This window comes from Phocoena phocoena, chromosome X (genome assembly GCF_963924675.1).
Source record: "Phocoena phocoena chromosome X, mPhoPho1.1, whole genome shotgun sequence".
NCBI lineage: Eukaryota > Metazoa > Chordata > Mammalia > Artiodactyla > Phocoenidae > Phocoena > Phocoena phocoena.
The window spans coordinates 104489299-104504314 of record NC_089240.1 but is presented as its reverse complement, the minus strand read 5'-3'; the positions used below and the strand labels follow the sequence as shown (position 1 = coordinate 104504314).

General features: G+C 33.7%; 1 protein-coding gene across 2 annotated transcripts in view; it reads right to left on the bottom strand.

Moving 5' to 3' along the window:
- Positions 1–14577, bottom strand: part of STAG2 (STAG2 cohesin complex component) — a 73311-nt gene extending 58734 nt beyond the window's left edge. For both annotated transcript variants that reach the window (XM_065900907.1, XM_065900908.1), the window contains exons 1-4: positions 14534–14577; positions 11325–11403; positions 7978–8142; positions 2174–2270 (exon numbers count right to left, since the gene is read on the bottom strand). In XM_065900907.1, the coding sequence (XP_065756979.1) occupies positions 2174–2270; positions 7978–8142; positions 11325–11403; positions 14534–14577 (385 nt within the window). The remainder of the gene's footprint in view (positions 1–2173; positions 2271–7977; positions 8143–11324; positions 11404–14533) is intronic.
- Positions 14578–15016: the final 439 nt, after the last annotated feature.

The window sequence follows — 15016 nt, the reverse complement described above, 5'->3', positions numbered from 1 at the left end:
CAGCTCCCACTGCCTTAAAAGTGTGGGGGACATGAAGCAAGACTGCTTTAAAAACTGGTAAACTGAAAAGTGACAGCTGACCAGGAAAGAAAGAAGGAAACAACTGGCCACAGAATCACCAACCACAGAGCAGTCTGGAGCCATTCAGTGTAGGGCCAAACATCTCTCCACATACCTCAATACTTCAGAAGGCATAACTACAGTAAAATAACTGATGCTCATAATAACAGTCCTAAATCCACAGGAAAAGGTACACTGTATATACTTAAGCATGTTTCTAATTCATTTATGAAAGAATTCTACCAAAATATTTTTGAGTATGTTTTCTAAGTACTTAATGACCTTAACTTTGATTACATGGTAAATTCCTCTTTATGGAGCTTCCTTGCTTCTAAAATAAATACTATAGCAGTGTTTAAATCTACCTAAGTTTTCAACACCTTCAATTTTTAAAAATTTTCACAACCTTGTTTGTGACAAGGTATGTCCAAATGTTTAATGGGCAAGCTCCTGATTTATAAATACAGTGATGCCAGAAAAGGAATGTATCTGATAAAGGGAAATGCTCTGACTACGGCTTTGTTTTAAAACTGCAATTCAGAAGCCTAGTTAGGAAACTAAAACTGATCAAACTATGGTATAATAGGTAAGACTGAATATAAAAATTAGAATTTCAACTCATTAAATTATTTCTGGCACCTGTTCACTTGTTCTGCAATCAACCTTCCATTTTCAAAGAATCTAAAGAGAAAGGGCATTGCCCTTGATTACATAACACCACAAACAGGTACTTGTACCCTTCTACTCCAGAAAGATGGAATGGACATAGACAAAAAAAAAATAGTATCAACGTATCTCATTTTCTGAGGAGTTAATCTGGTTCATCATACTGTCATTACTACAACACTTCCTCTGAGCAGAATCAGTAGAATTTTCTAATACTGATTTACAGCTACCTTTAGCTAAGAAGTAAACTAGGCAACTCTCTGCACTCTAAAGACATTAAAATTTCTAAAAAATGGCCATATTAATGGCATTATGAAGACCATAGACTCAATAAGTTAATAAATTTGTCTATCAGGCCTCACACATATAACATTTAATATGTAGACTGCACTGAAAGTTGTGATTGACCTCATAAAATGCATCAGTTCTTAAAATGTTACTTGTTTTCCAATTCCAATGACAGGATTTTTAAAGAAGTTTTGTAGAATTAAAGGAGTAGACATAAGTAAATTGTTTTCTGGGATCTCTTTTCAGATTTGTTTATTAAATCAGTCATTCTTTAGCACCTTAATTCTTTAGATCTACTTTTAGGCAATCTTCCCTCCTCCTAACTTCTAATGCCCATGTTTTTGGTGTCATTTTCATTAAAAAAAATGTAATACCCTTGGAAAACTGTAACATTTATTAGCCTGTGCATCTTCTAGCATTTCAAGGATGGGCCAAGTATTAGGGAGACACAGAATAAATCAGAACCTGCCCATGATCTTGACTAACTCATTTACTGATCCAGATCAGGATGTATGACTCCCCAACTTACACAATTTTGTCTCCCTGGCCAAATGTGTGTGCTACATGTTTTTGTCTCAGGGAAGACATTTTCTATTTTCCCTACTCTTACTTCAAAATCTTTTAAAATAAAGTATAAACACTTTAAAAAAGACCCCGCTCCCCACTCCAGTTTCTCTACCTTTTAGGGAAAAAAACCTGTAAATGTCACCAATTCCTTAGTTTACTTACTTACTTAGTTACTTACTTACCTACTTACTTACTTACTTACTGTTATTCAGGGCACTTTTTAACTCCCTACACTCTACAATTCCCTGCCACTTGAACCTGTATCTCTTCATTATCTTCCTCCTCCATTCTTAATCCATTTCTTTGCTCCTAAAACCAGATGCTGAAAGTGGGAAATATATCTAATAAAGTAACATAACAATTATAAAATTGCCAAGTTTTTAGTTAACTTTCACATATGAATATAACAGTCTCAACAGACTTTCTCTCTTTGTTCTTTGCTCTTTTTTCCTTACATACATTTTGTATGGTTATAATGCAAATAACTCAGTATCGTGGCATTAGTTTCCACATGAAGTGCTAATAATCTTAAGGTGAAACAAAAAAGAAGAGAACATTTGATAACATTCTGCTTCCAAAATAAATATCTTACCTTTACAGCCTGAACACTGAATAAAAAAGTTGATGAGGTCAAGAAGTGCTATATCTCGGTCATGCTTGTATGACTCTATCCAATCATCTACCACCGACTACAGCAGAGGGGGAAAAGAACCATTAGCTTTTTCTAATGTTCTAAGAGTTAATTAAGTCAGATTAAAATAGTTAAGATTCAACATTAAGTGGTATCACATTATTTCAATAAATACATACACTTGTATACTAAAATTTAAAGTTAAATTTAAACAATAAAATGGAATCAAATTCAGTAAATTAATCACCTGATTGTACATAAATGATCCATCTTCCTCATTTTTGCATTAAAAGGAATCTAAAACCTAAATATGGGACCCAATTCTATAAACTGAAATTTCTTAGTGATATTATAGATATCACTATATAGTGATATCTATATAGATATCTATATAGATATTATAGATATCTTAGAAAATACTGATATTTGACTAAAATATTGTAGTGAGCACTAATAGTCCCATATTAATAAGAAATAAGCATCAAAAGAAAGTAGGATAGTTCATGGATCTGGAGACTTAATATTGTTAGATGACAGTACCCTCCAAACTGAGCTACAGACTCAATGCAATCCCTATCAAAATCCCAGCTGGTTTCTTAGCAGAAATTGAAAAGTTGATCCTAAAATTCTTAGGGTAATGCAAGGTATCCAGAATAGTCAACAGTCTTGAAAAGAGAACAAAGTTGAAGGACTCACACTTCATGATTTTAAAACCTACTACAAAGCTACAGTAATCAAGACAGTAGAGTACTGGCATAAGGACAGATACGTAGATTAATGGAATAAAACTGAGAGTCCAGTAATAAACCCTTAGATTGATGGTCATTTGATTTTTGACAAGGATGCCAACCCAATTCAATAGTGAAAGACTAGTCTTTTCAACAAATGGTGCTGGGACAACTGGATATCTGTATGCAAAAGAATGAAGCTGGACCCTCTCTCACATCATACACAATCAAATACCTAAATGTAAGAGTTAAACCTATGAAACACAGAAGTAAATCTTCATAACCATTGAGTTAGGCAAACCCTTCTTATATATTAGACCAAAAGCACAAGAGACAAAAGAAAAAATAAATTTGACTTATTCAAAATTAAAACTTTATTCTTGAAAGGACTCCATCACGGAAGTGAAAAGACAACCCACAGAATGGGAGAAAATATTTGCAAATCATATATCTGATACGGAACTTGTGCCCAGAAAATATAAAGAACTACAGTTCAATAATTTTAAAAAGCCAAATAACCCAATTAAAAATATAGGCAAAGGATCGGAATAGACAGTTCTATACAGAAGATATACAAATGGCCCTTAGCACATGCAAAGATGCTCAGTGTAATTGGCCACAAAGGAAATGGAAATCAAAACCACAATAAGATACCACTTCACTCCCACTAAGATGGCTATAATAAAAAGTACAGACAATAATAAATGCTGGCAAGAATTTGGAGAAATGGAATGCTAAAACACTGCTCGTAAAAAAGTAAAATGGTGCTGCCACTTTGTAAAAACAGTTTGGCAGCTCCTCAAAAGGCTAAAGAATTAAATGACCCTGGAACTCAACTCCTAGGTATTTATTACCCAAGAGAAATGAAAACGTATGTCCAAACAAAAATTTGTACAATAATACTCATAACAGCATTATTCACAACAGCCAAAAAGTGGAAACAAACCACAGATACATCAAGGGATGAATGGATAAATAAAGCATGACATATCCATACAATGGAATGTTATTTGGCAATAAAAAAGAATGAAGTTATAATACATGCCACACCATGGATGAACCTTAAAAACACGCTAAGTCAAAGAAGCCACTCAAAAATGACCATATATTTATGACCTCGTTTATATGAAATGTCCAGAATAGGCAAATTTATAGAAAGTAGATTCATGGTTGCCTAGACCTGGGGGCAGGTGAGGAGAAAGTGACTGCTAATGGGCACGAGGTTTCTTTCTGGGGTATTGAAAAAATTCTAAAATTAGACTGTGGTGATGGCTGCACAACTCTGTGAATGTACCAATACTAAAATTCATTGAATTTACACTTTAAAAGGGTGAATTTTATGGTTTGTGAAGTATATTTCAATATAGCAATTTTTTAAAAAACAGAACTAAAAAATAAAAGCAGCACTTTAGGGGCTTCCCTGGTGGCGCAGTGGTTGAGAGTCCGCCTGCCGATGCAGGGGACATGGGTTCGTGCCCCGGTCTCGGAAGATCCCACATGCCGTGGAGCGGCTGGGCCCGTGAGCCATGGCCGCTGAGCCTGCGTGTGCAGAGCCTGTGCTCCGCAACGGGAGAGGCCACAACAGTGAGAGGCCCGCACACCGCAAAAACAAACAAACAAACAAACAAACAAAAGCAGCACTTTATTCCTTCATGGACAAAAGAGGAAACCACAAAACAGATTAAAAAATTTTTAAATAAACGAAATTTAAAAAATTAAGATGATAAATTACAGCTAATATAAAAAATGAAAAGTCAGGAGGGAAAATGTTTTAAGTTATATACCAATAAATACGGAATTTGGGTATGAACTGAATGAATAAAATATGTATAATTTGATGTACAAAAAAGATAATATGATCACATGAAAAAGAAAAGAAAAAGAAAATATTATTTAAGAATAACCTGGCTCATAGAGATTTACTGGACATATTCTAAAATGTTGCTTAATTTCTAGATTTCAGTCCTTTTCTATATTTTATAGCAGCTTGTGTATGTCAACCAACTCAATTTATGAAAGAAATGTTTCTAAGATGATCCCCAAATATGATATGGGCAGTATCAAGAGAATATATTATGTGATATGGGAGTTTTAAAACATGGCCCCAAGTTGTTTGACATTGCTCCCCCAAAAGAAGTGAGGTCTATGTCCCCTTCTCCAGAACAGAGTGCAGCAGAAATGATGCTTCCAAGATTAGGTCATAGAAGGCTATTCAACTTCTGCATTGGGTTCTTGCAGCACTACAGAACTAGATACTTCCTCTCAGGATAGTCTCTCCAAACTCAGAAGCCATACTGTAAGAAGCCAAAGCCACGTGGAAGGACCATTTGTAGGTACTCCAGGTAACAGTTGCAGCTGAGCCCAGCCTTCAAATCACTACTGACTAGGTACCAAACATGAATAAAGAAGTCTCCAGATTATTATAGTCCATAACTGTTTTTGTCACCTCCAGGCATTCAAGCTATCTCAGCTAAGACCCCAGCCATCATGGATGAAAGCACAAAAGAGACATCCCTATTTACCTCTGTCTGAATTCTAGATCCACAGAATCACTAAGCATAATAAAATGGTTGTTCTTTTACATCACTGAGTTTGGGGTGGTTTGTTATGCAGCAATAGATAACTAGAACAAGGGCTATTCTCATCAATAAAGATACAAAAATATTTAATGAAATCTTACAAAAAAAAATCACATCACATCAAAAAGTTATTCTTGAAGATCAAGAAGAGTTTATACTAGAGTTTACATAAGGCTGCTGTAATAAATACAAATAAAATACAAATAGTAAAACTAATACAAGCTATCACAATGAAATATATTTAAAATTTTTAATCATCAAATAATATACTAAAAACTCATTCAATAAAATTCAACGTCTATTATCTAATAGAACTAGGGGCACATGCATGATTTCTTCTTTCTTAAAATTTAAGAACTATTTTAAAACCAACAGTGAGTCTTGTACTTATTCACTCTCACTCATAATCACCGAAATAGCGATATCCTGGGGATACAAAAAAATGAGTAATACACAGTCCCCAATCAAGGAATTAACAATCTAGAAGCAAATACAGACGTGTGCATAACTATAATACAATATACTAAGTGCTATACTGGAAAGAGAAGAATAAGAAATACATTCAAGGGGAGAAGGAGATAGAGTCCAAAAATGTTTCCCCAAAAAAGAGTGACATTTGAATTAGTCAATCCTGTGATATGGAAGGGAGAAAAATAAGACTATTCCAGGCAGTAAGAAAAACAAAAAGAAAGGTCTAGGGGCAGAGAACATATGGCGGCTAGAGAACAGCAAGTATGCCATAAGGAAATCTGGGCTGGAACTTTTAGATAAGGAAGAACTCTTAGAAGTTTGTAAACAGGAGACTTCCTTGATCAAATTTGGTGTTAGAAAGATAACACAAGTGGGAGTACACAAAACAAACTGGAGGTGGAGAGATGATTCAGGGAAATCAATGGAGAGATACTGTGGATATACTGCTTTTAAGCGGGAAATCACACTTAGAAATAGAAAAACAAATGGCAGAGAGGTACAATCTTAACATATGACAAACCATAAGCAACACAAAAATAAGAAAAATGTTCACTCTTTAAACACTGAGATACCATTAACAAAAAGAAATATAAAGCTAAGCCCTCACATTTTCTATTAAAAAATTCTGATGAGCCAAAAAGTTAAAAAAAAAAAAAAAACCCTACAGACTAGACAAAAATAGAATAGCCTAATTAGCTGCAGATATAAGTTGAGATTTCTTATGTTAACAAAAATGATAAGATATTAGAAAAAAAAATAATGCATTTAACCACTTAGAACAAAATATTATAGAGAAAAGTATAAATATAAAAAGGAAAGTAATGAAATGGTATACAATTTAACAGAGATAATTTATCTCTTCAATAAAATTAACCCAAAATGGGAACCAGAGAGGAGGATAATTTTTTAAATTAGGAAATGACTAAATAAACCATAGCACAGTAATATAATAAGACATTATTTCTTTCAAATGTGTACACAAAATAATCATTTAAAACATTAAACAAGAAATAAAATCCACATCCTAATCACAACCCTATGAAAGCTAACCATATATGGATAAGTGACAGTGAATTTGAATTTAAGAAAATACGTTGCACTATACAATTGGTGATAGTTCAAAAGCTAACAATTCTTTTTCATTTTACGTGTAAAAAATGTGCCTTATTAGTTCCAATTGATATTTTAAATTTTATTTACAAAACCATACATATTTAGATAAATGCATATTTATAATCAAGATTTACATTTCATTTATTCATTAATAACAAAGTTTAATGACTAGCCTTCCCTAAACCATCCATGTGCACCTTTTGTAGATGAAAGTTAATTCCATGAAGGAAAAAAACTATTCCCTATAGCTTTTATAAATTAAATAATAATTTCATTAAGCGTGTATATTGAGTATAGTGTTGATTCAATTTTTTAAAACCATATGGGTTTAGCCTCCAGTGTAAAGCTGAAATGCTTCTACTGTCATAAAATTATGAAGAAACAAATTCAGGATGATTTAACATGAATATGACTCCAACTCTGTACTCCTCTGGTAAGAAACAGCACAAGTAATAAAATTTCTAATAGACAACAGTGATCAAAAGAATTCACTAAAGTGGACAGTGATTACATTAGGTCACTCAGCCAAGAATTCTGTATGTGCAAAGAACTTCATGTTTTAACAGTCACTATATAAACTCAAAGGAAATTGAAATGTCACAGTCAGGGTTTACATCAGCATATTTTTTGACATATTTTTTATTATATGCCATTAAAAGAAAATAATGCAGCAGAAAATGACTCAAGACACAGCTTAAAGGTCTTATGTCTGAATAGACAGATCCCTTGTTTTCTGACTAGTTTGTTGCTTTTTTCTAATACGCAGTATTAAAAACTTTTTTAAACACAATTAGAAAAATCAGGGATATATTTTATATAACCCACTTAAGTTCAAAATGTACAAATGAACCAGGAAGAACACAATAAACATTACCTGCATAGCACTCTTGCCCATTTTAACAACTTCAAACAACATCATGTTTTCCACTCCATTCTGCTGGTGATGACCATTCATTCGGTTTGGACCAGAAGGAGGTTTTCCTCCTCCATTTCCACCTTTGCCCTTTTCTCCTGGGCCTTTTTTGCCTTTTTTACAAGTCTGCATAAAAATACAAGTTGCTTAAGTTATATCCTTATCCTTGAGAGTTCAAAATAAAGCTACAGCAGGAGCAGCTGATAGCGTGCATAATTATAAAACACTTAAACCTGACCTAAAGGGGAGTGCCATACACACGCGTCATAATAAAATGATATGGTTGTGACAGGCTCTTTGTGGTATCAATTTTTTTAACTTATACTACCATATACCTCATGTGACACTGCAGTTAGGAGCACAGTCTCTGTAGACTGACAGACTGCCTAAGTCCCAAATTTCTATTCCTGTTAGCTGAGTGATCTTGGGCAAGTTACTTGACCACACTGTGCTTCAGAGAGATTTTCTAACTTGTAAAGTGAGGATAAAAGTAAAAAAAAAAAAGTGCCTACTTCATAAGATCGTGCTTTAGGGTGCAGACTGTAGTGGGCAGCAAGAATAACAAAACTCTATGAAATAAGTAACTCGTAATGAGTTCAACATTTTAACTTAATGTCTATTGTTAGTCTTATAAATCACTGCAGTGCATTGACAAAGGAATTCTAAACAGTATTAATAGGTATATCAACCTCTTTCTTGTTCTGGGCCTTCCCTCCAACACTTATTTATCATGAAAGTTCAATTAACGAACACTATGGAAATGAAGCCCCTTTATAAGAAAGTTAACATTGGGTGGAGGGACTTCATAAATCAGTGAATAGGCTGCCTACATGCCTCAGATATAAAACACCTCCAACAGCATTTATACCTTATTATTAAAAAAAAGTCATTCCCCAACTCAGAGTCCTCATTTCTAAAATGCCAGAGTTGTATCAATATCTTTACAGGTTAGAATAGATGATTTCGAGGGTCTCTTTTAGATCTACCCATTTCTATGATCTAGAGCAACAGTCAGCAAACTTTCTGTAAAGTACCAGATAGTAAATATTTTAAGGCTCTGCAGGCCACATACTGTCTCTGTCACATATTCTTTATTTTAACTATCCTTTAAAACTGTAAATACCATTCTTAACTCGTGGGTAGTACAAAAACAGGCCATAGTTTGCAGATCCCTGATCTATATAGCCAGATCTACAAATTTACTTCCACTGACAGTCTGTATGTTTCTATACTTTGTTCCATAAAGGGTCTTTTCTCCTTCTTCAAGAATCTAAAACCACCCTACTCTTACGAACTACTTCAGGGCTTCCCTGGTGGCGCAGTGGCTAAGAATCCGCCTGCCAATGCAGGGGTACACGGGTTCAATCCCTGGTCCAGGAAGAGCCCATATGCTGCGGAGCAACTAAGCCCGTGCACCACAACTACTGAGCCTGCACTCTAGAGCCCGCAAGCCACAACTACTGAGCCCAAGAGCCACAACTACTGAAGGCCACGTGCCTAGAGCCCGTGCTCTGCAACAAGAGAAACCACTGTGATGCCCGTGCACCACAACAAAGAGTAGCCCATGCTCGCTGCAACTGGAGAAAGTCCATGCACAGCAATGAAGACCCAACACAGCCATAAATAAATAAATAAAATTTATTTTTTAAAAAAAGACTATGAGGTAGTATACTATAGTGCATTAAGAGTATACCACCTTTCAACAGATGTGGGCTCAAATCCTTAATGACTAAGCTTCTCTAGACCTCAGTTTCCTATCTATAAAAATTAAGTTTTCTAATCTACAGGGCTGTTCAAATATTAAATTAGATAACATGTAAAATTATTAGCACACTGCATGGAACATACATAGTATAGGGTCAAAACATTATTATTGTTATAATAAATCATTGATCTGATGCCTAATACCTCACTCACAACAGTGGCTACTCTATTCAGATGCCACTATAAGTCTTATCCCAGCTTGCAAATTAAAGCCAAAAGCAGAGTTTCGGTTTTGAAAGATGACTGCAGAACAAGGAAAAGTGGTTTTCTAATGAATAAGCATATACTACCCACTAGAATTATGGCTGTCTTTGGATAGTCATGAGTTAACATTTGTATTCATTCACATTCTCTCCCCTCCGCCAAACTACCGCTTTTTAAGGGACTAAGAATGCATACGAAATTATGAAACACATGGATTATGTGCACTCTAAAAAGATATTCCAAGGACTAGTTAAATAAATTATGTTCCATACATAAAATGGGATCCTATGACACCATTAAAAATTACAGACAGGAAAAATTCACTGATAGGAAAGCTGCTGACAACATGTCATTAAGTTTTAAAAGCAAATGAAACAGTTTGCACAGTATGATTCCATTTAAGTAAAATTCTATGTGCATTTTTATATATAGGTGTATATATACATTTGTATGTTCATGAAAAATGTTTACATATTTAAAATGGGAAATTTTTACTTTGCTCATTGTACATTTCTGCATTATTTAGACTTTTTAAAAGTAAATGTGGATTGACATATATACACATATGTATAAAATAGATAACTAATAAGAACCTGCTGTATACACAGGGAACTCCACTTCGCTTTACAGTAGAAACTAACACAACATTGTAAAACAACTATACCCCAATAAAAATAAATAAGAGAATCATCAAAAAAAAAGAGAGAGAAAAAAAGTAAATATGTCATGAGAAAATATAAATCCAAAATTCATTTTGGCAAAGAAAATGCTGAACAAAAGCAAGTCATCTTTTGCACAATGTATTTACACATGCACGGAGTCAAATGTACTTTCCAAAACAGCAAAATGATTTAACCATTCACTAAGTTACCCACACCTCTCAGGCTACCCACTCATACTCTAAACTTGCATTCTATTGACTCAGAACTTTGTTAGTTTTTATCCTTGACATTACTTATAAAGAGTCACTGTCAACAGTAACCCATTAGACTTAAACGCTTGTAGGTTACATTTTTAGGGTACTTTAGAATAAGAAATTTACTGATTTGCTTTACATTGGACTACAAATAAAAATAAAGCCAACAGAATACCACATTTTGCTTAGCATACCATGCTTTATAAAATAAACTACTAGAAACAATGACGTATTAATTTCAACTTTATAGTAGTAGAAGTGTTCAAAGACTTGCCATACCAGTCAGGGGAAAAAAGCATTTTTAAAAGACAACAACATCTGAGACATAACTAAAACAACTATATATAGTATATAATTATATTTATTCATATATGTATATTTATGACCGTAAGAACCAAAATAAAGACACATATTCTATACATACTTTTCCTTTGCCTTGCTTTTGGTTTTTTCCTTCAATGTCTTCAAAATCTGTGTCAGAAGAAAAATGTGTTTCTGACTCCCTATGACAAAAAGATAAGCAATTATTTAAAATCTTCCTTAGAAATGTAGACGGAGTTTCTAAATTTTGCCATATTTTCTAAAAGAAAGGCTTGGTTAACTCATTACAAAACTATATTAGCATTAAATGTAATTAAGATGCTTTCCCAAAGCAACATATCGTAGCATATTACCAAACATTTAAAATTATATAACACAAAAACATTAATCTAAAACACAAATGTCTAAGCATGTTTTTATTTTGTTAATTTTTAACCAAAGCATAAAAACAAAACCAGGGGCTCTCAAACTTTTAACTCTAGGAAACGTGGTGTTGTATTGGAATGGCTGGTTTCATTTTCTGATTCAAAGACCATGGTGTTCAGGTAAAACTGTATTTTAGCACTAGGTATGAGATAATCTTTATTAGGGAATTTTAGCAATATTAAGGATCTTATGACCTTTCCTATATAACACAAAAATATTCATAATCTAAGTGTAACTATACAAAACATGTATTTCTGAAAGAATATACGTAAAACATTTTTACAAACTAAATCAACAGGGTAGGGAAGTGTGCTAATTGATCAAAATCCTTTATGAAGCAAAAAGCTGTTGAGCTATAGTCAAGAAAACTGGTTCTAGTTAATATGGTACTAGGAAACTGTGATCTTGGACAACTGACAACCACACTCAATCTTCTCATCTACAAACAACGTTTATGCAGGAAAGAATGAAATCTCTGAAGTCTCTTTAATTTCTAAAATATAGATTTATAGTTCTAAGAAACTGTCCCTTATTTTGGAGTAGGAGGGGTGCTTTGTATAATCTGGATTTTCTAAGGCAAAATGGAAGTAAACCAATTTAAATACACATGTGTGATGCTTCCTATATATGTAAACATGGGTCTATCTATCTAAATAGTAGTAACAGACCCACACTTAAATACTTAAGGCAAGGCATACTCAGTATCAATATTTGGGTCACAATGGATTTTAGAACTGAACAACACACATAAAAGATAAAGGTTTTACCATTTTTAATGTGTAAAACTATTGTCGGTTTTGTTTAAAATAAATAGAATCAAAGTGCAAGACTATCTTTCTAAAGCTAGTCTTCTCTAACTAGATTTCTTCTATTTCCATTTTTATTGCTATAATAACCAGCTGTCCAGAGGCTGTGAGTTAGGAATACTTTATAAATCTAAAATAATGGTTAAGATGCTAGCAGGGGAAAAAAATTACTATTTATAGCACTTACCTACAAAGTTATTTTAACAATGTATTGAAGATAGTGGCAATCCTAACTATGTCCTATAATGTTGCGAGGAAAAGAGCCTGTAATAAACACCATTTCCCATAGTTAATGCACCAAAACTGAATGACTACTTAATATTAACCTTGAAACTCATGCCTCTTACATCTTAAGAATACTGTTGTCATCAATAATCTTCCCACATGCCTATATGGCTTTGCAAAAGAATTTTTGAAAATGGTTTTAAACATCTTGGTGTGTAAGTAATCTTCTTTCTTCCCCAAGATATCTGTGGGACTAGCTCTCTTAGAGAGCTCAGTAAATGCTCTAAGTCTGCAATCACTAGTCTTTGCCAATATTCTGATGGCCAAAGAGTAATCAAAGGCTCAATTACATTCTTAATCCTCATCTCCAGACTATCCCAACTAAAAGAATGAGCCACTAGAGGCTTAATTACTAACTGGAAAACCTTCTGAAGAAAACTGAAGTGAGTAAATGGGGTAATAAGAGTCTAAAATATCCCCAACCAGAGAAGAAATATTCTTGTGAGTCTGTCTTTCTCTAATGCTTCCTTCTGTTTTTAAGATCAAAAGAACAACAACAAAAACCTATCCTAGGTGAAATTACCATATGCTAATATGTTTATGGGGTATACTGGGTTCACCTTTTAGTGCTGGAAACTTCATGAGCCATCCATCACACGACTGAATCTTCCACTCCTTTCTCTTTACCCTGCCCCCACCTCACATACCCAATCAAATACTGTCTATTCTACCTCCACAACATCGATTCCCTCTTATCCATTATCCTATTTCAGGCTCTAATTACTCGAGATATTCTAATGGTCAACAGTCTAAGCTTATAACGCAAACCTTTTAAATTACCTCTACTGTATTAATGTATTTGAGAAATTTCATAATTTTATAGTAGTCAAACCTCAAAAATCTGAAAGTAGAGTCAATATAAACTGGGATTAAAATCACATTAAAAATCATACTTTGAAATATTGGCAATATCCCAACAGACCCTTAACAATCTGAAAATAATAAAATTATTTAAAAAATGAAAATCTATAAAACATCAAAAGCAGACACTGGCCACCATTATGTACAAGGATATCTGCTGTTTTCAAAATTTTTAGCAACCAGACTCTGTTTTTAAATCAAGTCTTATAAAGACCCCTAATATGTGGTATATGTGTGCGTAAAGTTAATGGGGGTCCACGAGCAGTTTAAAGGTTCACTCTTCGCTTAGGTACCTCATGAAACTGGAGCTTAGTATGAAAACCACTGCTGCATATAGCAGCTCAAATTCTTTCCTACATCAAAACACCAAAGAGTAATGAGAATAAAAGCTGAATAAGGAGCACAGTAGCTTTTAAGACAAGGGTAAAGAAAATAGCTATGTTGAAGTCACTTTATGGACCAATTAGCATATAATTTGTTTCTGGGGGGGTTAAAAAAAAAAAGGAAAGCATGTCCTACCCTCCTACATTTGTTTTAGCCTGTCATTTGACTTTAAACAGAAATCTGACATTACATCCTAAATAGTATTGCATGGTATATATTCCTTACTAATGAGAACACTTAACATTTTAAGAATTTCATGACACTCCCTTCAAAACAGTTGCTATTGTAAAACCAAGTATGGACTCAAAGAACTGAACAGCAAAAATAATAAATTTTCCAGGATCTAAATTATAAAATATACTACAAAAAAAGGCGTGGAATTACTGTTACAGAACCCAATAAGCATTGATATAAACTATTTCCAAGTATGCATGCTATTTTATACTGAAACATTATATCTTCTCAAGCAGAAGTAACTTTAACTGAAGTTAATACAGTTCCCATTTTGTGGAAAAAAACGAGTATTTAGAGATTATCATAATGTACTTACTGAAGTAGATTAAAATCAGTTGGTATTTCTGGAGCTGCTATCATTTCTTTATCATCTTCTGGGACGCCCCAATGTCAGAAATATATTCATATATTTACGTGGGTAAAATGATGGTTTGCTTCTTTCTTCTAAGACAGACAATTCCTTTAAAAGGGACAGGGGGCGGGGGGCAGGGAGAACGCCATATTTATTATAAACACACCAAAAATATTGGGAAGGATATCTGCCCCAAAACTAAATTTCCAAGTGTCTGCTAATGTGTTTTAGTAAATAAGGATTTCTTTCCCTTGTATTTGACTGCTTTTTCTAGATACGGATTTGTTACAACTGTTGTAGCCCCACGACAGTAACAACAAATACAAAGAAAGAAGCTTCTATTACAATTATTTTTTTAAATTTGTTATGATTCTCCAGCCTTGCTTAAAAAGACAGATACCCTAACTAGGAACAGAATGTGACTTTTACTCATCCTAAAATCTTTAT